Raw genomic sequence first — 26823 nt, forward strand, 5'->3', positions numbered from 1 at the left:
GGCACCGCGTCCCTGCCCGCCTCCGCCCGGCCCGGGGGGGAGCGGGGCTATCGGGGCGGGCAACGCTGGGCCCCGGGCAGGAATGTCCCTGCGCGCTCCGATAATGGTATTTATAGAGCGGCGCCCGGCGGCTCCGCTCCCCCCGCCCCGCTCCGCTCCCGCACCCGCCGCCCTTCGCCCTCCCGCAACCGCCGCCGCCCCGCGCAGGTGAGTGCGGAACCGGGGGGGGGGGGCGGGGGTACGACAGAGGGGGCGGTGGGGATGGACGTCCTCAAGAGCCCTGGGGATACACCCAACGGGGAGGGGGAGCCCGGTGCCCTTGGGGGGAGGATGCAGCCATGGGGCGTCCCGATGTGGGGCGTCTCAGTGTAGGGTGTTCCAGCGCGCTGTGCTGCTATTTGGGGTGCCCCCCATCGAGGTGTCCCGATCCTTTGGGTTCGGTTTAGCTCCAAGTGCGGTGTTTTTCTCCATGCTCAGCACCGCTGCGCTGGGTTCGGTGCCTCAATGCACGGCCCCGCTGTGGGATGCTGCTGCGGAGTTTTGGGGCCCCGTATGGCTCTTTTGGGGTCGCGGGTGCCCCCTGCTCTAGAGGCTGAGCCCAGGCCTATTTATAGCTGGCAATGCACGCAGCGTGGCAGCACGTGTGTGTGCCACCGGCGGGCGGCTGCGGGGACAGCGGGACGGGGACAGACAGCGTGGGGCCCCGGGGAGCTGTGCCGTTCCGTGCCGTTCCGTGCCGTTCTGTGCCATTCTGTGCCGTGCCACCGATGGGCACAGTGCCGTCCCTCCGCCCGCAGCAGCGCTCCGAGCCCACTTTGGGCATGGAGAGCTGGGGTACCGCTGAGCGTTGGCACCCCATGGGCTCGCTCTTTTGGGGTGCATGGGGATCCCACACGCTGCTCTTCTCCCATACCCAGAGATACACACAGAGTGGGGCGGGGGCTCGGGGCACCGAGCAGCGGGATCAGCGGGTGCAATATGGGCACTGTGCTGGCAGCTCAATGCCAGCCCCGGGCCGGGAAGTGCTGATTCACCGCACCGAGCGGCAGACGGGGAAGGCGGCAGGGGGCATTTGGGACGCCCCACGCCGCGATCCCACAGGGCTCCGTGTTTTCCTGGCGGCGGCAGAGGCAGATTTGAAGGGTCGACGCTCCCTGTGTTGCCAACGTGCGCTGGCGGCACGCTGGGGGCCCTGCCAGCATCTGGGGAGGAGCAGGAGGGTGCTGGCTGCCCGCTGACTTTGCAGGCGCAGGGACATGGCACGGCTCAGCAGCACGTGTAAGAGGGTTCCCACATTTGGGATTCCCTGTGGCTGGTGTGTTGTTGGGGTCTGGGATGCTGTGTGCTCTGCTATGCGTGTTCACCCCTCCCAGCCCCACTCACACGTGTACCACTAAGATAGGGCACAGCGCAGACCCAACCCAGTCCGGTTGGTCCCGATAAACCCCCTTCTATGCACAGGAGTTTTCCCCCTTAAACCCTTACAGCCGCTGGGGTCTCTACATGGGGGACACCTCATTGTCCCATGCATCCCCACAGGTGCTGGGTTCCAACTGGGCAAAGCCCATTGTGCAAAGAAGGTATGAGGACTTTGCTTGCTGGAGGTGGCAGCCCCCAAGTCCGGCTCCCCACACCCTCCAGGGGCCCCAGGGCAGCCGGCAGCTGCTGGCAGCATTTTTAGATACCAGCCGGTCCTATCTGCAGCTCAAATGTCCCCGAGGGCGGCCGTCCCCTCCCCATCCCCCCCAGCCCAGCAGCTGTTGCCTGCTGTCTGCCTAAAGCTCCTCCAGCGCAGGCATGGGTCAGTGCCAGTCCCTTTGGGTGCCACCCATGGATGCTGTGGGACCCAACATGGGGTGACAGCCGTGGGGAGTGCCCAAACACCTGGGAGTGACACTAAATCCCGCTCAGCCGATTAAGCAGCAGGTCTTAGCTGCAAATCCTACAGCACAGCGGGGTGGTCATGCCCACATTGCCCAACGAGGGTCCTTTGCCTGTAGCCGCCGGCCACACAGCTGCGGGACACCGGGACCATGACCTCTGAGAATGACTACGACCACCTGGAGCTGCAGCAGTCCTACAGCCATTGGGATGCCTCTGACGATGAGTTGGACAATGACAACAGCTCAGCGCGACTCTTCGAGCGCTCCCGCATCAAAGCGCTGGCAGGTGTGGGGCTGGGTTTGGGTCACTGGGGTCCCCGACGCTATGGGTTGGAGGTGGTATCAGTGTGGTTGCTGCTGTTGCAGATGAGAGGGAGGCGGTGCAGAAGAAGACCTTCACCAAGTGGGTGAACCTGCACTTGGCTTGTGTCACCTGCCGCATCTCTGACCTCTACCTGGACCTCCGGGACGGCAGGATGCTCATCAAGCTGCTGGAGGTGCTGTCCAAAGAGATGCTGGTATGAGTGCCCTCCAGATAGAAACCCTGGGGTCCATCCTGTGCCATCTCATGCCATGCTGTGCTGTGATATGCCATGCTGTGCCACTGCATACCTGCACCATGCCATCTCAACCCATGCTGTTCCATCTCATGCCATCACATGCCATGACATCCCATGCCATGCCATACCACACTGATCTACTTCCTCCTGTGATATCTCCTGCCATTCCACTGTATAACATCCCGTGCCATCCCATACCATCCCTTGCCATGCTGTGCTATGCTGTCTCATGCTGTCCCATTCCATCCTGTGTCATCTGGTGCCATCTCACTCTATGATGTTCCATTCTATTCCATGCCAATCAATGCCATGCCATGCTGTCCCATACCCTGTGCTATTGCGTGCCCTTCCGTGCCATCTCATCATATATTATGCCATCCTATGCCATGCCATGCTCTTCCATGCTACTGTTGGGGACAGCGGTGGGGTGTCCCTGGGCAGGGCAGGGGATGCCAGGCAGTGAGGGCAGGACACTGAGTACTATCGTGCTCCAGCCCAAGCCCACCAAGGGCCGGATGCGCATCCACTGCCTGGAGAACGTGGATAAGGCGCTGCAGTTCCTGAAGGAGAAGCAGGTGCACCTGGAGAACATGGGCTCCCATGACATCGTGGATGGCAACCACCGCCTCATCCTTGGCCTCATCTGGACCATCATCCTCCGCTTCCAGGTACCAAGGGCAGGTGGCACCCACAGACTTGGTGCCCCAGAAGGAGCCATTCTCCACCATCGTGGGTTGTCAATCTGTCCTGCAGGTACAAGATGTCATCAAGGAGATGAAGGAGGGTCCAGAGACACGCTCACCCAGGGACGCGCTGCTGCTCTGGTGCCAAATGAAGACAGCAGGGTAGGTGTTGGTGGGGTGAGTGGCCTTGGGGCCCAGGGGCGCACAGAGGCTGATGGTGACACCCTGTTGTCCTCACCGTAGCTACCCCCACGTGAATGTCACCAACTTCACCTCCAGCTGGAAGGATGGACTGGCCTTCAACGCCCTCATCCACAAGCACAGGTACGTCGCACAGCCACTGGCATAGGTACGGTGTCAGCGGTGTCAGCTGTGCCAACATGTCTCTGTGCTTTCTGTCCCCAGGCCTGAGCTGTTTGACTTCAAAACTCTGACCAAGTCCAACGCCCGGCACAACCTGGAGCATGCCTTCAGCGTGGCTGAGCGGCACCTGGGCATCACCCCACTCCTCGACCCTGAAGGTGAGTCCCCCTGCCTCATATTTCCACCCATGAAGGGACGGAGGTGGAAAAACCCCAGAGGTAGCTCTGGGTGGGATTTGAATGCTGGGAACCCATCAATACCCTGGGATGGTGGCACCCCATTGTGCTGGTTGGGGCTAACACCTCTCTGCCGCTGCACAGATGTGTTCACGGAGAACCCTGATGAGAAGTCCATCATCACCTACGTGGTGGCCTTCTACCACTACTTCTCCGAGATGAAGAAACTGGAGGTGAAGGGCAGGCGGCTGGGCAAGGTCAGAATGGTGATGAGTTGGGATGGCATGGCACTGGTGAGTGCCAGGATTCCCCATGCTCAACACTGGCTGTGCCATAGGTCATTGAGCACGCCAAGGAGACCAAGCGGATGATCGAGGGCTACGGGGGCCTGGCCTCCAACCTGCTCACCTGGATCGAGCAGACCATCATCTCCCTCAACAGCCGCAGCTTCGCCAACTCGCTGGCCGGTGTGCAGCACCAGCTGCAGGCTTTCAGCACTTACCGCACGGTGGAGAAGCCCCCCAAGTAAGCATTTCACCCCAGACCTCCCACCCATGGTGAGCACCCATGGATGCCACAGGCTGAGCTCTCGCTGGGTCAGGTTTCAGGAGAAGGGCAACCTGGAGGTGCTGCTCTTCACCATCCAGTCTCGGATGCGAGCCAACAACCAGCGCGTCTACACACCGCAAGAGGGGCGTCTGGTCTGTGACATCAACCGGGTATGGAGACACACGGCGTATTGGGTCCACTAGGGGGTATTTTGGGTCTGCTGTTGGGTTAATTTAGGCCTTTGGGTCAGGTTGTGTCCACCTTGGCATTTGTGAACTTGGGGTGGTTTGGGTCCATCTGAGGGCATTTCAGAGCTTGGGGTGATTGAGTCTGTCCTGGAGCAGTTCAGGTTTTAGGGCATTTTGGCTTGGTCTTGGGGCATATCAGGTCCATCCTGGGGCATTTTCAGTCCATCCAGTGGCATTTAGGCTCTTGGACCAGGTGAAGTCTATCTTAGTGTAGGTTGTGTCCATCCTGGATGTTTGTTTGTGCACCTGGTTCAAGTTGGGTCCATCCTGGAGCAGTTCAGGTCCTGAGGCATTTTGGGTCCATCTTGGGGCAGGTTGGTTCCATATTGGAGTTGTTCAGGTACTGAGGAATCTGGGTTTCATCTCGAAACAGTCTGGGCCCATCTTGGGGCAGGTTAGGTTCATCTTGGAGCAATTAAGAACTTGGGTTTCCTCCTGGAGCAGGTTGAGTTGATCATGGGTTGGGTCTACCTTGGGGCAGTTAAGGTCTTGGGGCATTTGGGATTCATCCTAAAGTGGATTGGGTTCATCTTGGGTTGGACTAAGTTCATCTTGGTGCACTGGGGGTCTGTCTAGGGGCAGATTGGGGGCAGATTGAGTTTCTGCATCAAAGTCCCCCCACCCCTGTGGCACATTGGGGCTCACCAGCAGAGCAAGGCATGGCCGGTGGGATACAGAATGTGTGTCCCACCACCCAACTCTGCCTTTTCCCAGGCATGGGAGCGCCTGGAGAAAGCAGAGCATGAGCGGGAGCTGGCACTGCGCAATGAGCTCATCCGGCAGGAGAAGCTGGAGCAGCTGGCACGGCGCTTTGACCGCAAAGCAGCCATGAGAGAGGCCTGGCTGAGTGAGAACCAACGCCTGGTGGCACAGGTGGGGCCAGCAAGCACTGCTATGGGGACAGGGACACCCTGACATTGCCTCACTGCTGGCTTTGCTCCCCGCAGGATAACTTTGGCCATGACCTGACAGCAGTGGAGGCGGCCAAGAAGAAACATGAGGCCATAGAGACAGACACAGCTGCCTACAAGGAACGGGTGCAGGCCATTGATGCAGTGGCAAAGGAGCTGGAGAGGGAGGGCTACCATGATATCAAACGCATCAGGGGGCGTAAGGACAACATCCTGAGGCTCTGGGAGCAGCTCCAGGAGCTGCTGCGCAACCGGCGCCAGCGCCTTGAGATGAACCTCACCCTGCAGCACCTCTTCCAGGAGATGCTGCACAGCATCAACTGGATGGATGAGGTCAAGGTGAGCTGCAGGTAGATGCATGGGTACGGTGCCTTGGCTCCAACACACAGGGGATCAATGGGGCTTCTTGGAGAGTCACAGGTGGTTATGGGGTATTTGGGTGCTGGGTAAAGATGTGGTGCTTGGAGCATGCGGCAACCAGCACCATGTTATACCAGGAAGTGATGGGTGCAGGAGATACATCCATCCTTGGGTGCATGCGTCGCACAGATAATGCTGGTGCTGGAGTGCTCATCACCTGCTCATAGCATGCAGGTGACCTCCAGGTCTCTCACAGGTGCAACTGGCCTCGTCTGAGTCTGGGAAGCACCTCCTTGAGGTGGAGGAGCTCCTGGAGACCCACCGGCTGCTGGAAGGTGACATGGCCCTACAGGCAGAGAAGGTGCGGGCTGTCAGCACTGCTGCCCTGCGATTTGCTGACGCTGAGGGTAGGTGTTCTTCAAGGGGTTGGGGGTGCTCCAGGGGGGTTGGATGCTCCATAGGTTTGGGGGTTCCAAGGGTTGGCCACTCTGTGGTTGGGTGCTCCAAGGGTCTCCAGTGGTTGAGCACTGCAAGGGTTGGCTGCACCAGTGTTGGATTTTCCAAGAGTGGGTGCTCCAATGATCAGGCACTCCAAGGATCTCCAATGGTTGAATGCTCCAATACTTTGGCATTTAAAGGTTTGGGAGCTCTAAGAGAGGATACTCAAGAGTTTGGGTCCCCCAAAGGTAGGGCTGCTCCAGGGTTGGGTGCTCCAAGTGCCTCTGCTGATTGAGCACTCCAAGGGTTGAGTAGTCAAAGGGTTGAGTTCTCCAAGGGTGGGTACTCCAGTGTTTGAGGTTCTTCAAGGTTTTAGTGTTCCAATAGTTGCGTCCTCCAAAGGCAGAGTTGCTCCAGAGGTACATGCACAAGAGCCTTCAGGGTTGAGTGAACCAGGAAGCTGCAGCCCATCCTATGAGCCCCACTAATGCATGTTCCTGCTGCTTTCTGGCCAGGCTACCGCCCCTGTGACCCCAGAGTGATCCGAGACCGTGTGAACCACCTGGAGATGTGCCGGCGGGAGCTGCAGGCGCTGGTGGCGAGGCGTAAAGCCCTGCTGGAGCAGTCCCGGGCTGTATGGCAGTGTCTGCAAGAGCTGGATGAAGCAGAGAGCTGGATCAAGGAACAGGAGCAGATCTACTCGGCGCTAGACTACGGCAAAGACCTGGCAGGTGTGCTATTGCTGCGACGCCGTCACACTGCACTGGAGGCTGAACTGGAGGCACGGGGAGCCCGGCTGAAGCAAGCACTGGTGATGGCTGAGCAGCTTGCAGCAGCGGGGCGCGAGGCTGGGAGGCTGCGGGACCGGGCAGCTGCAGTGCGGGTACTGTGGGACCAGCTGCAGGAGCTAGTGGCTTTCCGCCGCCGTGGGCTGCGGGAGGCCGAGGGCTTCTTCCAGTTCCAGGCAGAGGCTGAAGAGCTGGCAGAGGTTCTGGCGGAGGCTCGGCAGCGAGCAGCCAGTGAGGAGCTGGGACACGATGAAGTCCACACGCAAGCGCTGCTGCGGGAGCACCAGGAGCTTCTGGAGGAGCTGGAGGGTGCCCAGCGGCTCCTGGAGCGCTTGGGTCAGCAAGCAGAGGGCTTCCCACCTGAGCTCCGGGCTGGCCCCGAGGCGCACAACCGGCTGGCAGCGCTGCAGGAGCTGCACCACGAGGTGAGCACGCTGGCCGAGACGCGAGGCCGGCGGCTACGGGATGCCCTCAACCTCTACACTGTTTTTGGAGAGAGTGAAGCCTGCCAGCTATGGATGGGCGCCAAGGAGAGGTGGCTGGAGAAGCTGGAGGTGCCCAGCACGCTGGAGGACCTGGATGTGGTGAAGCACAGGTAGGGATGTGCTGCCACCTGCTGTCATGAGCTCTGGCCAGTTCTCAGCCTGGTGCCATGAGCTCTGAGTAATCCTTAGCCCAATGTCATGAGATGTGGCCAGTTCTCAGCCCAGTTCTATGAGATCTGGATGGTTCTCAGCCTACTGCCATAAGTGCTGCCCAGTTCTTAGCCCAATGTCAATAGATTGACAAGTTCTCATCCCAGTGCCACAACACCTAGCCAGTTCTCAGCTTGGTGCCATGCATTCTAACTAACTCTTAGCCCAGTGTTACAATATGCGGCCAGTTCTCAGCCTGGTGTTGTGAGTGCTATCCAATTCTCAGCTTGATGTTGCGAGGTCTGGCCAGTTCTCAGCCTAGTGCCATGGGATTTGGTCAGTTCATAGCTTGACATCACAAGCTTTGAGCAGTCCTCAGCACAGTGTCCCAGTCTCCAGCCAGTTCTCAGCCTCATGCAATGAGCTCTGGCTAGTTCTCAGCACAGTATCACAAGATGCAGCCCATTCTCAGCCTGACTTCCCGCAGGCTGGATGAGCTGGAGCAGAAGATGTCTGGCGTGGCTTCTCAAGTCGATGCTGTCAACCGCTCAGCTGACGGTCTGCTGGAGAGCGGCCACCCACGCAGCCCACAGGTCCGGCAGTGCCAGCAGCAGCTCAATGAGAGGTAGGTCCTGGAGCAGCAAGGGCACCTCACCCCGTCCTGCCCCACACCTTAACCCCCTTGGACATGCAGGTGGGCCCGTTTTCGGGAGCTGGTGTCCCAGCGGCGTGCGGCGGTGGGCTCGGCGCTCAACCTGCTCAGCTTCCAACTGGAGTGCGAGGAGACGCGTGCTTGGCTGCTCAGCAAGACACGGGTGGTGGAGTCCACGAGGGAGCTCGGCCGTGACCTGGCTGGTGTCCTGGCCACCCAGCGCAAGCTGTATGGCATAGAACGTGAGCTGGCAGAGGCCGAGAGCCGCCTGGCTGCCCTGCGTCCTCAAGCCGCCCTCCTGGCCCAGGAGCACCCTGAGCTGGCCGAGGACACGGCAGGGCGTCTGGCGGGGGCACAGGATGCCATGGATGGGCTGCAGGGTGCCCTGCAGGACCGAGCGGCTGCGCTGGGAGAAGTGGGGCAGCTGCAGAGCTTCCTGCAGGACATGGATGACTTCCAAGCGTGGCTCTTTAGGGCACAGAAAGCCGTGGCAGCCACTGAAGAGGTGCCAGTTTCAGTGGGTGAGGCAGAAGAGCTGCTGCGGAAGCATGAGGCTGCCCGTGAGGATGCCGAGGGGCACACAGCTGCCTTCACGGTGCTGCTGGAGGCAGGAGAGAAGGTGACAAGCAACCAGGAGGACCCTGAGTATGAGCAGCTAAGGGAGCGACTACGGGGTGTGGAGGCAGGATGGGGTGCCCTGCACAAGATGTGGGATGCCCGGCAGCGCTTCCTTGTCCAGTGCTTGGGCTTCCAGGAGTTCCTGCGCGATGCCAGACAGGCTGAGATCCTCCTCGCCAACCAGGTGGGTGAGGGATATGGGGATGTGTGGTAGAGAGCACCCAGGGCACAGCTGTGCAGTTAGGTTTGTCTGCTTGAGGTTGGATCCACGCAACAGAGAGCACCCAGAGCATGGTGGTGCCATGCACTTGGGATTAGGTCCATGTGATGGAGAGCACTGATCGTGCCATGCTCTTGAGGTTGGATCCACACAGCAGAGAGCACCCAGAGCATGGCTGTGCCATGCACTTGGGTTTGGGTCCATGCTTTTGGGTTTGGATCCATGTGGTGGAGAGCACCAAGGACACAGTTGTGTCTTACTCTTGTGTTTGGGCTCATGCTCTTAGGGTTGAGTCCATAGAGCAGAGAGCACGCAGAGCATGGTTGTGCCATGCCTTTGGGGTTGGGTTCATGTGTCAGAAAGCATCCAGGGTGTGATTGTGCCATGCTCTTGAGATTGGGTCCATGCTCTTGAGGTTGGGTCCATGCAGTGGAGAGCCCCAATGGGCACAGTGTCCCTCCCTATGACAGGGGAGGGCTGATGGCACCCTGATAGGATGCTGAGCCCCCTGTACCCTCTAGGAGTACACACTGGCCCACCTGGAGCTCCCCCCCACGCTGGAGGGTTCCACAGCTGCCCTGCGCCGCTTTGAGGATTTCCGTGCCTCCATGGAGAGCAGCGCTGAGAAAGTCCCCAGTGTGGTGACTGCTGGCTCCAAGCTCGTGGCAGAGGGCAACATCTTCTCTGAGAAGATCAGCGAGAAGATCCAGGCCCTGCAGGAGCGGTGAGTGGGTAAGGGACCGATGGACAGTGCCCTGGTGTGGCAGTGGGGTGATGTCTGTGTTTGTATTCTATTCCCATGCCAGGCACCAGGTGAATGTGGCCAAGGCGCAGGAGGCAGCAGGCTTGCTGCAGGACAACCACAAGCTGCAGAGCTTCCTGCAGAGCTGCCAGGAGGTGGGTGAGCAGCACGGCTGGTGGCACGGCAGGGTGCCAGTGGCCGAGCCATGACACACTCTGACACACTCACCCTGCCTGCAGCTCGCTGCTTGGGTGGATGAGAAGATGCTGACAGTGCAGGATGCATCCTATGGAGGTGCACGTGGTCTGCATGGCAAGTGGCAGAAGCACCAAGCCTTTATGGCAGAGCTGGCAGCCAACGAGGCATGGCTGGAGAAGATCAAAGCGGTGAGTCTCGGTGAGGCGGGGTGTCCATGTGCATGGCTTGGGGATGTAGTGCTCACTGAGCTCACCCACTAATAGGAGGGCATGGAGCTGGTGAGCTGCAAACCGCAGTACGGTGCAGTGGTGGGCCGGAGGCTGGACGAGCTGCAGGCACTGTGGGATGGGCTGCACGGCGCTGCCAAAGAGAAGGGCCAGCAGCTCTTTGAGGCCAACCGCACTGAGCTGTACGCCCAGAGCTACAGTGACCTGGAGCGCTGGCTGGGGCAGGCAGAGAGCGAGCTGCGCACCACGGAGCGTGCCAAGGACCTCACCGGGGCCAACCTGCTGCTCAAGAAGCTGACGGTGCGTGGCATGGGGATGGGATGTTCTGGCCTGAGGAATGACCTCAGACATGGGATCTGATGGTGTTCCCCTCCCAGCGGCTGGAGGAGCAGGTGGCAGCACGACAGGAGGAACTGACGGAGCTGAAAGCACCACTTGCTGGGGTGGCACCAGAGCCCGATGGGCAGGAGGAGAAGCTCCAGCAGCGATTCCTTGACCTGATGGAACCACTGGGGAAGAAGAGGAAGGAGCTGGAAACTTCCAAGGCAATGTACCAGCTGGGGAGGGACCTGGAGGATGAGATGGTGAGCACCATGGTGGCAGCGGGGGCTGCAGGGCTGGGGACGCAGAGTGCTGAGCAAGTGCTCTTGTCCTCAGTTATGGGTGCAGGAGAGGATGCCATGGGCCAGGTCAACTGAGCACGGCACCGACCTCCAGAGTGTGCAACGTCTGGCCAAGAGGAATGAGGTGAGTATGCCGCCGTGGCACCCACTGCCCTACCTGGGGGTGCATGGTAACACGGACAGCCCCTAAGCTCCTGACCCCGCTGCAGACCCTACAGAAGGAGCTGCAGGGCCATGCCCCCCGCCTGGCTGAGGTGCTGGAACGTGGGGAGGCAGCTGCTGAGGGACCCTGCCCGGAGCTGGCAGAGAGAGCACAGGTGCTGCGGGTGCAGTGGGAGGCACTGAGGGAAGAAGTGGCTGCACGGCAGAAGAGGCTGCAGGAGGCCAGTGAGGCACAACAGTACTACCTGGATGCTGGTGAGGCTGAGGCGTGGGTCAGTGAGCAGGAGCTCTTCATGGGAGATGAGGAGAAGCCGAAGGTGAGGGTGGCTCTGTGTTGTTTGCCATTGTCTTCTGGGGACTCCATCCCATGGCACGTCCTATGTACCATCCTATGTTGTTATACCCCATCCCACACCATATAATCCCACACTGTGCCAGGATATGCCACCTAGTGGCGTGTGTCATTGCGTGCCATCTGTCCATCCCATGTCAGTACATGCCATCCCATGCTGTACCGTACCATCCACAGCTTGCCATACCATCCCACACCATGCCATTACACACTATCCCATACCATGAGAAGACTTTAGTGTCATGCCATGCCATACTGTGCCACTATTTTCAGTCTTATGGAATATTGTGCTCTGCTACTGCACGCTATCCATGCTGTCCCATGCACTGCCATTATTGGCACGCTGTGTCATGCCATTACACATCATCCCATGCCACACCATCACCATGTTATTACAGGTCATCTTGTGCCATAAAAATTCATCTCATGCCATGCCATGCTTTGCCATGTTGTGGCATCCAATGCCATTATACGCCATCTCCTGCCATGCCATGGCATCCTATACCACATATAGTACCACGTACTATCCAACCCAATGCTGTGGTGTGCCTTTACACACTAACATGTGTCATGTTATGCCATCCCATCCCAACACACACTACCCCATCGCATGCTGTTATGTGTCATTGCGTGCCATTATATCTCATTCTGTGCTATTATACACCATTCTGTGCCATCCATTGCATACCACACCATGCCATGCTGAGCCAACCATTGCTCCCTGCTGCACTGGAGGGAGGTGGGACAACCCCACAGGGTGGGCAGTAGGGTTGAACCCTGGTCGCCATCTCTTGGCCATGCCATATATTGACTTTTTGTGGTGCCCTTTCTGATGCAGGACGAAGAAAGTGGTTTGGTGATGCTGAAGAGACACGTGAGGCAGCAGCGCTCCATCGAGGATTATGGGCAAACCATCAAGGAGCTGGCAGGGAGGGCTCAGCAGCTGCTCTCTGCTGGCCACCCTGAGGGGTAGGTGTAACCATGCACATCCCCATCCTGGGGACAGCCCTATGTCTGCAGTGCCTGGGTGATATGGCACTTCAGTGACAGCCACTGCCCTGAGTGGTGGTGGTGGTGGTGGTGGAGGGACGCGGGGAGCCCATCTAATGGGGGGGATCCTCCTGATAAAAAGCCCTGAGAGGTGGTGAGACCGACAGGTTTGGGTGCAATCTGAGATGTCTGTGTGCCTGGGGCCATGCAGGGAGCAGATCATCCGGCTGCAGGGCCAGGTGGACAAGTATTACGCGGGGCTGAAGGAGGCGGCAGAGGAGCGCCGGCGGCGCTTGGAGAACATGTGCCACCTCTTCCAGCTGAAGCGCGAGGTGGAGGACCTGGAGCAGTGGATTGCTGAGCGTGATGTGGCAGCCTCCTCCCAGGAGCTGGGGCAGGACCTGGATCATGTCACGGTGAGTGCACTGGCATGTGGGTGGTGGTGGAGGTGGTGATGGAGATGAAAATGGTTGTGATTGTGGTGGAGGTAGAGATAGAGATAGTGGTGGTGGGGATGGAGATGGTGGAGGAGATGGTGATGAAAGTGGTGATAGTGGAGATGGAGATAACAAAGGAGATGGAGTTGAACGCAGTGTTGGATTTGGAGATGGTGGTGAAGATGGCGATGGAGATGAAAATGGTTATGGTTGTGTTGGAGGTAGAGATAGCGATAGTGGTGGTGGGGGTGGAGATGGTGATGAAAGTGGTGGTGGTAGTGGACATGAAGACAGCAAAGGAGACGGAGTTGAACGCAGTGTTGGATTTGGAGATGGAGATGGTGGTGGAGATGTTAGTGGTGATGGGGGTAGTGATGGAGATGATGGTGATGATCATATTGGAGGCAGTAGTAATGGTGATGATGGTGATGGAGATGATGACAGTGGGTCATTTCTGGGTGGTGAGCCCATCTTTTCTTCCCCACCTCACTCAGATGCTGAGGGATAAGTTTCGGGAGTTTGCACGGGAAACAGGCAGCATAGGGCAGGAACGTGTGGACCAGGTCAACCTGACCATTGAGGACCTCATCGATGCGGGCCATGCCGAGGCTGCCACCATGGCTGAGTGGAAGGATGGACTGAACGAGAGCTGGGCAGACCTCCTGGAGCTGATTGACACACGCATGCAATTGCTGGCCGCCTCCTATGACCTGCACAAGTACTTCTATGATGGCTCTGAGCTGCTGGCCCTCATTGCTGCCCGTCACCAGGAGCTGCCCCAGGACCTGGGCGAAGACTCAGGTTCAGTGGAGACTTTCCACCGCATGCACAGCGCCTTCGAGCGTGGCCTCCAGATGCTGGAGGGGCAGGTGCAGCAGTATCGAGAGGTTGCAGCTCGCCTGCAAACTGCCTATGCCGGGGAGAAGGCAGTCAGCATCCAGCAGCAGGAGCAGGAGGTGACACGGGCGCTGCAGGCACTGCTGGAAGCATGCAGCGGGCGCAGGGCACAGCTGGTGGACACAGCCGACAAGTTCCGCTTCTTCAGCATGGCCCATGACCTGCTGTCCTGGATGGAGAGCACCGTGCGGCAGATCCAGACGCAGGAGAAACCCAGGTAGGAGCAGATGGGTGAGGGTCCCACTTCCCTGCTCACCTGTGTGGCACAACCTCAACATCTCCATCGCCCCGACACCTCCAACTCTCAACACCATCATTCCCAACATCTCCATCCTTCATCTCTTCTCTCAAATCTCTTCCCCTTACATCTGTGCTCTGACATCTCCATCCCCCAACATCTTCTTCTCCCACTGTCTCCATCCAACCAACTCCAACCTCCTGTACCTCCAGCATCTCCGCTCTTCTTCTCTGTACCCTCAAATCTTTGACCCACAAAGTCTCTGTTCCCCAATACCATCATCCCCAACATCTTCATCCTCAACACTTCCATCCCTTTGACAGTTCTGTATCCCCAGCATGCTTCATGCCTCTCTGCCCCTGTCACCTCCATCCCCTGCCACCTCCATATCCCTGATGTTTCCATATCCTCAACAACTCAATTCCCAACCTCTCCCCCCAGGGATGTTTCCTCAGTGGAGCTGCTCATGGAGTACCACCAAGGCATCCGTGCCGAGATAGATGCCCGCGACAAGAGCTTTGCTGCCTGCATTGAACTAGGCAAGAAGCTGCTGCAACGCAAGCACCGGGAGTCACCTGAGGTGGGTGGCAGCCCCTTGGGGTGGGGAGACAGTGGGAAAGAACCTCCTCCTGACAGCCACCCCTTGCAGATTAAGGCAAAGCTGATGGAGCTGCTGGACAAGAGGAAGGCCATGATGGAGATGTGGCAGCATCGCTGGGACCGGCTGCGGCTGCGTGAGTGCAGTGATGGCGTTTGGGTGGGCTGTGGGGTTTTTGGGGTCCCCCCCACTGGATGTTGAACGCTGCCCTTGTCCCACAGTGCTGGAGGTGTGTCAGTTCTCCCGGGATGCCTCAGTGGCCGAGTCGTGGCTGATAGCACAGGAGCCATACCTGGCCAGCAGCGACTACGGGCAGACAGTGGATGCGGTGGAGAAGTTATTGAAGCGGCACGAAGCCTTTGAGAAGTCCACAGCCACGTGGGAGGAGCGTATTGCTGCCCTGAGGAAGCTGACGACGGTGAGGTGCTGGCCCTTTGGGTGGAGAAAGGACGCAACTGGGTTCCTACTGATTTCCGTGTCTCCTTCCCTGGCAGCTGGAGCTCATGGGTGGGAGGACGCTGCGGGAGGAAGACGTGGTGCACGATGCTGCTCCCGAGCATCATCTGGATCTGGATGCAGAGCTGGAGGCAGGGTAAGGGGTGTCGTTCCCATATCCCCAAGTGGCAGCACCTTCCCTTCCCCATTTTAGCAATATGCCTTTTCTGAGCCAAATAAATGAGAGCAAAACAGCTGACCCATAGCCTTGCTCCTTTCTGGGGCTTTTAATTCTTGGAAGAAAATACAAAAGTTCCACATTCATGCCCCTGACTCCCAAATCCACTGCTGCACTGATTTTGGGGTGTCCTCCTATTCCCACCCCCATCCTTCGGGATGCTGAGCACCATCTCCATGCTGCAGGTCTGAGGAGGAGGAGGAGAAGAGGAAGGAGGTGATCTCTCAGGAAGCCTCTCCACCTGCTGTGGATGGACCCCAGCCGGTCAGTTCTGCCTTTTAGCTTTCTCCTTCCCCAGCACCAGGGACCCCATGGCCCCACTGCTCCAACTGCTGCCCCTGGACACGTCCCTGCAGATATCCCCTGGTTCCCATCCCTTTATTCTCTCCCTCCCATCCTGCAGCAGGAACAGACATGACCCATGCCTCCAGCCCTTTGGCTGTCGCTTGCATTGAATTGAATAAATTTTGAATGACCCCAAATCATCGGGCAGGCACAAGGGCAGCACCTTTGCCACAGTGCATCCCCATGGCTGGGAGCCCACGGTGGGGCTCAGGGTGGTTGGCAGAGGCTGGCACCCATGGGTGCACAGGGCAGAGACAGAGCCAAACACTCTGGACCAGGTAGATCCCTGCTGGCATTTGTCTCAGGAAAAACCCACAGGTCACAGGGACTCTGCATGGCCACCACCACATGGTACCCAGCTGTTCAAGCTGGCTCTGTCCTGGCTTGGAAGGGACAGCTGGCTTCTTGGGGACAAGGGCACGTGGTGATGGTGCTGGTGGTTGGATGTGCCTGCGTATGCAACCTCCTTTGCGTCCTTGGAGCATGGTCACCCCAAGGGGATATCACCTCATGGGCATCGTCACCCCAAGGAACATCGCTGATCTGCAAGGCATTGACTACCCTGCAAAGCATCGTCACCCGATGGGGCATCATCAACCTCTGGGGATGTCACCTTGCAAGATATCCTCACCCAATGCTGCATCGTCACTCCATGGGAATGTCAACCTATGGGACACTGTAACCCCATGGGGACGTCACCCTGGAAGACATCACCCTATGGAACATCGTCACCCCAAGGGGCATCATCACCCCATGGGGACATCACCCTATGGGACATCATCACCTCACAGGCACTGTCACCCTCTGGCATTGTCATCCTCTCTGCTGCCACCTCATGCTTGCTGCCACTCTCTCTGCTCCTCGCTGCCTGCTTGGGGACAAGACTTGCTTTCTGGTTGTTCTGCCTGCTTGGGGACACCAACCCTTTCTGCCTCTCCTGCCCACCTGGGGATGTCTTCTGGCTCGTTGGGGACAAGATCACTTTCCTGGGCACAGGGATCCCCCAAGATCCTGCTGGGGGACAAGATTAGTTCTGCTGCTTGGGGACAACTTCGGACTCTTTGGGAACAGGGTCTGCCTGCTTTGGGACAAGAGCGCTTCCTGCAAGCTTGGGGACACCATCTTTCTCTGCCTGCCTCCTTGGGGACACAGTCATCTGGGGACAGCCTCCTGTCTCCTGTCCCTTTGGTGGGACACAGGCATTCCATGTGGCTCACTGCTGCCATCTCCAGCAAAGGGCTGAAACCATCACAGTGTGGCAGATACGATGACCATGGCATTGCCATGCTCCGGATCCAACCATGCCTCTTCCCAAAGCCTCACTCTGAGTATTCCATCCACCACATGCCACTGTCCCCAAGCACTGGCATCATATTCAAGGGGTCCCATGCCGTGGTGGCTCCCAATGGCTGTAATGCATCACCAAGCATGGGGTGGCCATCCCCAACATTGGTACTCAATGTGTCCCCAATGGCACGATGGGGAGGTCCCCGTGGGAGGTGGCTTTCTGGGAGGTGATAGCAATGGGGATGGGATGGACAGTGACGTGGCTGTTGCTTTGCAACAGCTGACAGTGCCCGAGGAGGAGCCCATAGCACCGCGGGAGGAGGTGGCCACGTTGCCCGCCCAACCTACCCACATTCAGCTGGAGGGCTACCTGGGCCGCAAGCACGACCTGGAGGCAGCCACCAAGCGTGCATCCAACAGGTAGGCACAGCACAGTGGCCACCCATGGCTGTGGAGGTGTCCCAGTTGTGACGGGGCTGCCCGCAGGTCGTGGAGCACACGGTACTGCGTGCTGCAGGGTGAGGAGCTCGCCTTCTTCAAGGACGCCAAGAGCCGGGCACTGGGGGTGCCCTGCCAGGGTGAGGAGCCCCTGGGGCTGCGCAACGCACGCTGCCAGGTGGCTGCTGGCTATAAGAAGAAGAAGCACGTCTTTGTGCTCAGGTATGGCACAGCGAGGTTATGGCGTGGTTATGGCACGATACAGCGTGGTTATGGCATGGCACTGCATGGTTATGGTGATATACAGCATGGTTGTGGCTCTATATGGCATGGTTGTGTCATGGCATGGCATCGTTGCGGCGTGCCACAGGGTGGCAGATGTCTCACCACCAGCTGTGCTCTGCCCCCAGGCTCAGCAATGGCAGCGAGTGGCTCTTCCATGGCAAGGATGAGGTGAGGGGTGCCCTGGGGACATTGGGGTGGTCAACAGAATGTTGGGGTGGCCAAGGGGACAAAAAATGGGCAGTGGTGGCCAGGGGACATTGAGGTGGCCAGAGGTGCCCAAGCAAGGATCTCCACGGTGGTGCATAGGAGGCTAGAGGGTGGCCAGAGGGACCTTGGCATGACCAGCAGCACCTAAGAGGACATTAGGGTGGCCAAAGGGGTACGTGGAGGTGACCTGTGATGCCCAAGGGGACATTAGGGCAGTCACGGTGTAGTTGGTGTAGCCAACGGTGCTCAAGGGGACAAAAGATGGTTATTAACATCCAGGACCTAGTATGTAAGGCAGCCATGGGACGTGAGGGTCATGAGAGGTGTGTAGAGGAATATGCTGGGGCAGTGGGTGACACAGGTAGGCCATGGGACATTGGGGTGGCTGGAGGTGCCCAAAGGAATAAGGGTTAGCCACTGGTGCCCAGGGGGACATTGGGGTGAGCAGAGGTGCCCAAGTGGGACTTGGTGGTGGTCACTGATGCCTAGTGGACCAGAAGGTGCCCATGGGACATTGGGGTGATTGGAAATACCCAAGAGGGACACAGTGGTGCCCAGGGGGACACAGCATGGCTGTGGGACATTGGGGTGAGCAGAGGTGCCCAGTGGGACATAAAGTGGTCATGGGACATTGGGGTGAGCAGAGGTGCCCAAGAGGGACGCGGTGGTGGCTGGTGATGCCCATGGGGACACTGGGTGTCTTGGCACCCCCGGGTCAAGCTGTGGGGCGACCATCAGGACCACGGAGGTGCCAACAGCCCCGTGCCCCTCCAGGAGGAGATGCAGACGTGGCTGCAGGGGCTGCACGTGGCCATCACCTCCTGTCAGAACCTGCCGGCCAAGGCTCGCAGCCTGCCCCCTCCCCACGCGCCCCCTGAGCCTCGTCGGGACAAGGAGAAGCGCTTCAGCTTCTTCCCCAAGAAGAAATAACATGGGGGGGTGGGGGGGGGGGAGCAGCCTGGCACGTACGCGAGTGCGCACGTGTATATATATATATATTTATAGATATTTATATTTATATATATACACACACATCTCCATGCTTCAGGGCATGCACGCGCCTCGGCGGAGGCGCACGCATAGATACGCACACATGTGTGCTCACGTCCCCCACCTCCCCCCCATCTGGGGAACACACCTGCGTGCGTGTGTTTGCACTCGCGTGGCCCCGCATGCATGCATGTGCATCCACCCCACGTGGGCACATCCTGGCCCCCCACCCTCTTTTCTAAGCCATAAGCCCCCCCCAGCCCCCCACCAGCGTGCCCTCAGCCCCATGGGCACCAACCAAAGAGCACGAAGAGCACGACCTCCCCAAACGCTTGGCCCCTTGCTGTGGGTGGGGGGCACCACTCGTCTCTGGGGGGAGCGCGCGGGCAGGGAGAACTTTGGGTTTGGTTTGGGTTTTCTTTTGTAATAAAGATGTCAAAGCAAGGTGGGCCTGGGGCTGTGCAATGTGAGCAGGGTAGGGGAGCACAGGCTCTTTCATGTCTTTGTGGTCTATATGGGGTGATTCCTCTTCTGATAGTCCTCCTTATCCTGGGGAACAAAAAGGTTCATGGAATCCTACTGCTGCTGGTGTTCAGTGGGGTGTCCCAGTTCCTGGTGCTCAAGGGACGTCCCAATTCCAGGTGGCCCACAGGGTGTTCTATCTCCTGAGCAAGTTGGGTTCCATTGCATGCCCCTCCATGGGGTCCATGGGGTGCAACTTCAGCTGGGTACCCTTTGGTCTGAGTGAGCTGAGGGGTGGGTTGTCCATGAGATGTCCCACCTCCTGGTGGTACAAGGGGCCTTCAGTCTCCTGGTGTTGCATGGGATGTCCCATCTTCCAGTGATCTATGGGGTGCTCCATCTCCCAGTGGTCCACAGACTGTCCCATCTCCCGGTGCTCCATGGGGTGCCCCATTTCCTGGCTGCCCTCCCCCCCCCTAGCTGGCAGTGTCGAGGGTCTGAAATTTCTGCCGCAGGTCCCTGACGAGGCCGTGCCGGGGGGGCTCAGGGGTCTCAGCCTGCCCATGGGCACAGCGCTGCCTGTACTCCTCAGAAGCCTGGTAAGCCTTGCAGCGCTCCACCACTGCCTTCAGGCAGATCTTCTCCCGGGTGGTGGGCGAGCGGATCTGCACATAGGCTGGGGGCTCAGCAGCGACAGCGGGGGGCAACCGCTCCAACACCAGCACCTGCTGCCCCCCGGGGCCCAGGGGTGCCTGCGCCGTCACCCACAGCCCCGCAGCATGCTGGCGCTCATCGCCACGCAGAACATTTGGGGTCCCGGTGCCCGCCTCGGCACTGCGGCTGCGGCCCCCACCCTGCTGCTCCTTGGCTGCTGGTCTCCCCCCACGCTCTGGCCCCTCAGGTGCAGAGCGGCTGCGTGTCACTGGTGGGGGCCGTGGGGCTCCAAAGCGGGCACGCAGCTCCCGGACATCCGGCCAGGAGAAGGCTTCGGTAGTGCCAGTGGGGCTGGGTGGGCTGCGTGGGGCTGGGACGGTGATGCCATCCCTGGGTGACACCGGCAGCTTGGGTACACCTGGGGTGGAAGGAGCAGGGTGAGAGTAGGATGGAGGCAGCGGGATGATGCCTGCGGTCCCCCATCGCATCCCACCTGGTGCTGGCGTGTGACTGGCACTGTCCTCCCCCGGTGCAGCAATGGCACGGCGGCGACTCTTGATGCGCAGGCTGTACTGGCGTGCCAACTGGTATACCCTGCTGGTGAGACGGCGGGGAGGAGCCCCCAGAGCCAGCACCCCTGGGGGGGGCACCTCCTCCTCCTCCAGGATGAGCAGAGGCTCTGTGGGCTCTGCAGGCTCTGCGGGAGGCTCGGGCAGCCCGTTCTCTCGGCACACAGGAGGTGATGCTCCTCCATCCGGCACTGGCGACACTTGGGGGCTCGCTGCTTCCAGTGACATTTTGGGGCTCACCGGTTCTGGGGAGCTTTTGGGGCTCCCTGGCTCCAGGAGGACTTTGGGGCTCGTCGGCTCCGTGGGTGTTTTGGGGCTGCCCGGCTCCGGAGGAGGCCAGCTGTTGATCCTGGACACTGAGTTCCTCACCAGTCCTTTGGGGATGTAGGAGAGGCTCTCACGGCGCCGGATGCTGAAGCTGGCATCCTGGTGCTCCGCGTGCTCGTAGTAATTGCGGATCTTACGCAGCAGCAGCCGGTCCTGCGTGGAGAGCAGCGAGCGGCGCCGGCAGCTCTGGGGGGAGCCCGGGGAGGGCAGGGGGCTGCAGGACCCCATGCTTTCTTGAGGAGGGGTCACCCCATCGAGGCTGAGGGCGCTACCGCTGCGTCCGTCTAGCACCACACTGCCACGGCGCGACATGCTGCTGCCAAAGCGCTCAGCGATGACGCTGGCCTGGTCCAGCACGGAGAGGGGCAGGATGCTGCCATCCCCATGGCCTTCCTCCTCTTCCTCTTCCTCCTCCTCGCTGCTCAGAGCCCGTGGGTCCTCCCCGGTGCCTGTCTCCAGGTGCTGCTCCTCCTCGTCAGGCAGCCCCGCTGGTGGGAGGGATCCCGATGGAGAGGGGGGAGCGGGGGTCACCCGCCCCTCATGCTCCCCATGGCACGGAGGGGACACAGGGGACACGGGGGTGGCAGTGGCCTCGTGGTGCCACTTGAACGTCTCCTGCAAGAGGAAAGGTTGAAGGAGGGGCAGGGGTGAGGATCACTGCACTTGTGGTGTGCCCCATAAGCGATGTGGGCCATCCCAAGGGTGAGGATACCTGTTCTTCTTCAGGCTTCTCTGCCATGTCCCCATTCTTGTCCCTGTCTCCATCCTCCTGGCTGTCCTTGTGCAAATCCTCCTCTTCTTCCTCCTCTTCCTCCTCCACGACACCCTCAGCCCAGCTCCTAGGGGGCTGGAGGGGCTCCCCAGCATCCAGGAGGGTCCCCTCACTGCCTGCATGCTGGGAGAGGGGGAGAGCAAGGGCTCAGCACCTACTCGGGGTTAAAGAAGCCAGAGGGTAGCCCCCCACCACCCAGCCTTACCTTTATCCCTCCCAGCTGCTGCAGGATCTGCTTGGCGGGCTCTGTGGGGACACAGAGGAGTGTCACAGAGCTGCAATGGCACCGTCCCCACATCCCCCACCCACCCCCAGTCCCCATCCGCACCCGACTGCCTGCGCCCCACATGACCCTGCAGCCGGTCCGGCAGCGTCTCGGCACGGTCACGGCACTGGAAGGGCTCTGTTGGGTCGGAGGGTGTTTGGGGGGGGGACGACATACAGATCAGCATGCTGCTGTCAACATAAGGGATATGGGGACGTGGGGACACTCACCAGACTGGCGCCGGCCATGGCGGGGTGGCTCCAAGGGTTGGCAGGAGTGGCTCCGTGGCAGGCGCTCAGGGCTGCAGCGGGGCAAGCGGGGGGGGTCTGCGTGGATAGCGGAGTGATGAGGGGATGTGGGGACAGGGGGAGCAAGAGGACAGCAGGTGATATGGGGATAGTGGGGGATGATCGGGAACATCGGGCACACAGGGACAATGAGGGGCAAACGTGGAGTCAGTGGGATAAGAGGACAACAGGGGATGTGGGGATGGTGGAAGACATGGGGATGATGGAGATAAGAGGTCAATGGGGATGATAAGGGATATAGAGACGGTGGGGAATGTGGAGGTAATGGTAGACAATGGTGACTGTGTGGATGTGCGGCCAGTGGGGAGCATGGGGGGACAGTGGTGGACAAGGAGGCAGTGGGGAAAATGTGGGGCATGGGGACAAGGAAGATGACGGGAGAGAAGCAAGGGGACAACAGGGGACATGGGCACTCACAGAACAGGTCCATCTCCAGGATGGCCTCCTTGGCCTGGTAAGGGGAAAAGCCGTGGGTCAGTCAATGGCAGAGGGTGGCACCAGAGAGAGGGTTTATGTCCCCATCACCAAGACAGAAATGGAGTGACATGGGGTGCCCTCACCTTCTGTGGGACAATGGCGTGGTGGTTCTCCAGGATGAGCCTCTTGATGTGGTGTGTCCAGACCCGCTTCTCCTCCGCGCTTTTAGCCTGGGGTGGGGGCAACGGCAGCATTAGGTGGGAGAGGGTTCCCACGTCCCCCACCCCATATGCCCCATGTCCCCTACCTGCAGGGCGTACTGCTGCTTAATGTGCTTGTAGTGTGCCACGCTGAAGCACAGTGAGTCCCGTGTGCTCTCAATCAACATCAGAGAGGCGCACTGAGGAGAAAGTGTCATCAGCATTGTGCCCACCCCCATGCCCTCAATGCCCACCCCTGGGACCCCCATACCCACCCCAGGACTCCTGTGCCCACCCCTTAGATCCCACTGCCCATGCTCAGGACCTCAGCACCTACTCCTTGAACCTACTGCCCACCTCTGTGCCACCCATACACACCACCAGGACCTCCGTGTCCACTTCTGGGACCTTGCTGCCCACCCCTTTGCCCCTTCATGCCCACTACTTGAACCCACTTCCCACTCCGAGACCCCCATACCTGCTCCCATACCCCCACTGCTTACCACTTGGAACTCTGTTCCCAACACAAGAACCCCAATGCCCACCCCTGTGCTCGCAGTGTCCACACCTGGGACCCCATTACCAACCTCCAGGACCCCATAACCCACCCCTCAGACCACAGTTCCAAACCCTGGGATTCCTGTTCCCACCCCCGTGCCCCCAGCACTCATCCCTTGCAATCCATCGCTCACCACCAGGGGCCCCCTGCCCACCTCCAGGATGCTCCACACTTCCTGGACCACACTTTCACCCCAGGAACCCCATGCCCATCCTAGACCCCCATAATCCCAATGGGACCCCATTCCCACCCCCTGAACTCCTATACCCATGACCCCCATGCCTACCTGTGCCCACCCTTGGACCCCATTTCCCACCTCTGGGACCCCTGCCCCACCTGTTAAGACTCCAATGCCTATCTCCATGCCACAGGACCTCAGTGCCCACAGCTGAGACCCTCATACCCACCTCTATGCCCCCAGTACCCACCCCTCAAACCCAGCTCTCATGCCTGGGACCATTGCCCACCCCCAGGCCCCCCATGCTGGCTGCAGACACACACTGGGATGTGGCTCTTGTAGACATAGTGGTCCCCACGGCGCTTGGTGATGAGGAGCAGCTTATCAAAGAGGAAGACAGCACGTTCACTGCGGGCACGCTGCGCACGGAAGGAGCCTTCCAGCACCAGCTCTCCATAGGTGGTGAGGTCGGGGCCCTTCCACTGCAGCAGCAAGGACTGGATCTCCTGCTGTCGGATGGCGTGCTCGTGCTTGCGCTTCATGTCGTTGATGTACCAGGCCACACAGGTCATGGTGTCGATGGCCTCCACCACCACCTCGTAGTCATCGCCCGACTTGTGCTCAAAGTGCTTAGCGATCTCCTGCAGGGATGTGGTGGGTACATGGAAATACACCCTTGTTGTGTCATGGATGCAAGCTATACCAAGTGCCCAGGCCATTAAATCTTGTGTCATGGGGATGTACTGTGCCATGGAGATGTGCCCATGCTGTGCCATGGAGATGTGCCACACCATATGCCTGTTCTATGCCCATTGCCCACCCCATGTGTGCTCACCTGGAGCAGCAGGTGGTACTTGAGGATCCTCTGCACTGGCTTCAGCAGGTAGGCACCCAATGGGAGCACATGCCGCATCTCCTCCTGGCACTCACGGAAGAACCGTGCCTGCTGTTTGCTCCTCATGCACTCGCTTAATGTCGCCACTGAGCTGCAGGGTGCAGAAGGGGCTCAGCCTATGGCACCCAGCCCCCATGGCACCCAGCCCCATAGCACCCAGCCCCCATGGCACCCAACCCCGTTGACCTCGAGCACCCACTCACTTGGGGTAGTTGTTGCAGTACTGTGTGTAGATGTCGAACTCTTGGCTCTGCGGGCAATAGGGATGTGGTGAGAGCTGGGCTCTGCGTCCCCAGCCCCACACATCCCCCTGCATCCCCCCCTTACCCGTGTCACAAAGCAGACAGCCACGGCCACTGGGTCGCAGGCGCAGCTCTCCAAGCTCTGCAGCAGGTTGCTGGGCACAGAGAACAGCAGGTGACCACAGGGGTAACCAGAGCATCCCCTTTACAACAGGCATGGCTGTCATCATGCTGCCATCACTCACCTGCTGAGCTCATAGATGTCTTCAATGTTCCCAAAGAGCGCGCTGACCTGCTCCGGCCGCAGCGGCGGTTCTTGGGCATCGATGATCTTCCCCAGGTAACCCTATAGGGATGCTCAGTCACCAAGTGACCAGACTTAGGATCACCATGCCCACCCTGCAGCTCGCTCACCTCTACAATGCCACGCAGGTCACGGGCGTAGGTGCGCTCCGACTCCACGATCTCCAGCAGCACACGCTGTAGATAGGAGGGCTCCTCTCCCCTCCGGCACAGCCATCCCACCGGCGATGCGTTGTTGTTGCTGTTGCCCAACCAGGGCTCCTTGCCATCACTTGATGCCTCCTCCTCCATGCCAGGAGCTGGACCTGTGCTGAGGGTGGGCACCGGCATCCCCAGGCTCTATGGGTGAAGGTCAAGGTGATGGGGTTGACCTGATGGCTGGTGCCCACCATGCCCCATTGGATGCTACCAAAGCCACCCAAAACCTAAAGGAGGGAGGCTGCTGCAATATTGATGGCATGGGGTGCTCCAAGGTTGACCTGATGGCCAATGCTCACCATGTCACCATATGGCACCACTCCATGTCACCAAGTCCATTGCCCTCCAGTGCCACCCCAAACCCGAACGCTGGCTGGGAAGAGGGTTGAAACAGAGGGAACAATGGGAACGATGGTGATAACAAACACTGGACGGTGACCTTCAGCCACGTCCACGTGCCGTCGGCGGGGTCCTCCCCCCGGGCACCGGAACGGACGCAAAACGGGACTCGAACCGGTCCGGCCGGTTCCCTCCGACTCCTCCCGTGCCGCATGGCCGCGTTCCACCGCCGCCCTCGGATCGGTGCCCCCCGGGAGGGCACGGCCTTGGGGCGTCCGTCGAGCCGCAGCTCCGCTCGCCCCACGGCCACCATAATCCGCTCAGCTCCGGGATTACGGCGCGGGGCCGACGTCACGGGGCGGGGGGGTGATGCCGTGCCCCCCCCACTCCCCTTCCCGGTGCTGCCAAAGCCTCCGTCGAGGGATTTAACCCCGACCTCAGCCCCCAGACCGGCCCGATGCCCCCCACCCCCACCACGCCCGGCCCCTCCAGCGACCAGCGGATGGGGAAACTGAGGCAGCGGGGAATTCCCGCGTGGGAAACGAATAGCCAAGGCCGTCGGAGGGCGGCCGGAGCCATATAAGGGCAGGAGTTTCACCATTTCCCTGCTTTTTTTTCCCAAGATTCCGGCGGCCCCGCGGCCGAGGAGCAGCGCTGGGGTGACGCCATGGGCTTGGGGTCCGGAACGCTCGCTCTCCCCTCCTGGATCCTACAACCCGCTCCCCCCCCCCCCGCCATGGGCACACACAGCTTCCTGCCCCATCGTGACCCCCAGGGTCCATGGCCTGCTGTCCCGCTCGGACACGCAGTCCCCAGCCCCACGGGGACCCACGGCACTGGGAACCCGCAGACCTAAGCCCCATTGGGACCCACAGACCCCATGCCCCATAGGGATCCCTGGCTCCCACCCCACGGAACCCTAGCCCCATTGTAGCCCTCGGTCCCCAGATCCACAGGCACCCACAGTGCTGGGAACCCCAGGACCCACAGACCCCAGCGACCCCCAGCCCCACAGGGACCCACAGCACAGGGAACCCCACGCCCCACAGGCCCCATAGCAAACCCCGGCTCCCCCCCCCCGCCCCCACGGAGACCCACAGCTGTGGGTCCGCTGTGGGACCCCAGCGGTCACACGGCCCCGTGAGCCCCATATCCAACCCCCCACAGCTCTACACACCCCAGCCCCACATCACCCCACGGCTGCCGCCCCATAGATCCCTCCCCCCCCCGCTCTCACTCACTCTCAGCACTCCGCCGCCGCCCCGTCCCGGCCGTGCCCGCAGGAAGCAGCGGGCGAGCCCGGAGGGGGCGTGGCCTGGGCGCAAGTGGGCGTGGCCTCACCACATAGCCCCGCCCACTCCG

General features: G+C 60.0%; 2 protein-coding genes across 9 annotated transcripts; one reads left to right on the plus strand and one right to left on the minus strand.

Moving 5' to 3' along the window:
* Positions 1 to 13: 13 nt before the first annotated feature.
* SPTB (spectrin beta, erythrocytic) lies at positions 14 to 19217 on the plus strand. Of its 5 annotated transcripts, XR_014946234.1 has the most exons (36): positions 14 to 207; positions 2001 to 2169; positions 2250 to 2401; positions 2938 to 3111; positions 3197 to 3288; positions 3370 to 3450; positions 3532 to 3647; positions 3810 to 3922; positions 4003 to 4190; positions 4267 to 4384; positions 5177 to 5335; positions 5410 to 5712; positions 5990 to 6140; positions 6687 to 7554; positions 8082 to 8219; positions 8289 to 9048; positions 9606 to 9808; positions 9891 to 9981; positions 10066 to 10212; positions 10288 to 10551; positions 10629 to 10835; positions 10909 to 10998; positions 11084 to 11353; positions 12227 to 12357; positions 12590 to 12794; positions 13310 to 13929; positions 14392 to 14530; positions 14600 to 14684; positions 14770 to 14966; positions 15043 to 15140; positions 15407 to 15485; positions 16097 to 16357; positions 17134 to 17273; positions 17340 to 17513; positions 17702 to 17744; positions 18558 to 19217. XR_014946234.1 is itself a non-coding variant. In XM_015863057.3 (35 exons), the coding sequence occupies exons 2-35, from the start codon at positions 2034 to 2036 to the stop codon at positions 18711 to 18713; spliced, it is 6888 nt and encodes a 2295-aa protein (XP_015718543.2). In that variant the 5' UTR covers positions 14 to 207; positions 2001 to 2033; the 3' UTR covers positions 18714 to 19217. The 5 variants fall into 5 exon arrangements, 4 of the variants coding, with proteins under 4 accessions (XP_015718543.2, XP_015718542.2, XP_015718541.2 ...); XM_015863057.3 differs by lacking the exon at positions 16097 to 16357; XM_015863056.3 differs by lacking the exon at positions 16097 to 16357 and having other exon boundaries at positions 17371 to 17513.
* On the minus strand, positions 18778 to 26811 carry PLEKHG3 (pleckstrin homology and RhoGEF domain containing G3). Of its 4 annotated transcripts, XM_085547935.1 has the most exons (16): positions 26703 to 26811; positions 25036 to 25263; positions 24867 to 24967; positions 24707 to 24776; positions 24583 to 24629; positions 24320 to 24470; positions 23808 to 24125; positions 22855 to 22947; positions 22691 to 22777; positions 22548 to 22581; positions 22053 to 22148; positions 21886 to 21960; positions 21763 to 21803; positions 21498 to 21680; positions 20383 to 21400; positions 18778 to 20307 (listed from the first exon to the last, which is right to left on the minus strand). In XM_085547935.1, the coding sequence occupies exons 2-16, from the start codon at positions 25252 to 25254 to the stop codon at positions 19712 to 19714; spliced, it is 3129 nt and encodes a 1042-aa protein (XP_085404061.1). In that variant the 5' UTR covers positions 25255 to 25263; positions 26703 to 26811; the 3' UTR covers positions 18778 to 19711. The 4 variants fall into 4 exon arrangements, with proteins under 4 accessions (XP_085404061.1, XP_085404063.1, XP_015718552.2 ...); XM_085547937.1 differs by lacking the exon at positions 21886 to 21960; XM_015863066.3 differs by having other exon boundaries at positions 18778 to 21400.
* Positions 26812 to 26823: the final 12 nt, after the last annotated feature.

This window comes from Coturnix japonica, chromosome 5, assembly GCF_054131305.1.
Source record: "Coturnix japonica strain WE chromosome 5, WE-NBRP24, whole genome shotgun sequence".
NCBI classification, from domain to species: Eukaryota; Metazoa; Chordata; class Aves; order Galliformes; family Phasianidae; genus Coturnix; species Coturnix japonica.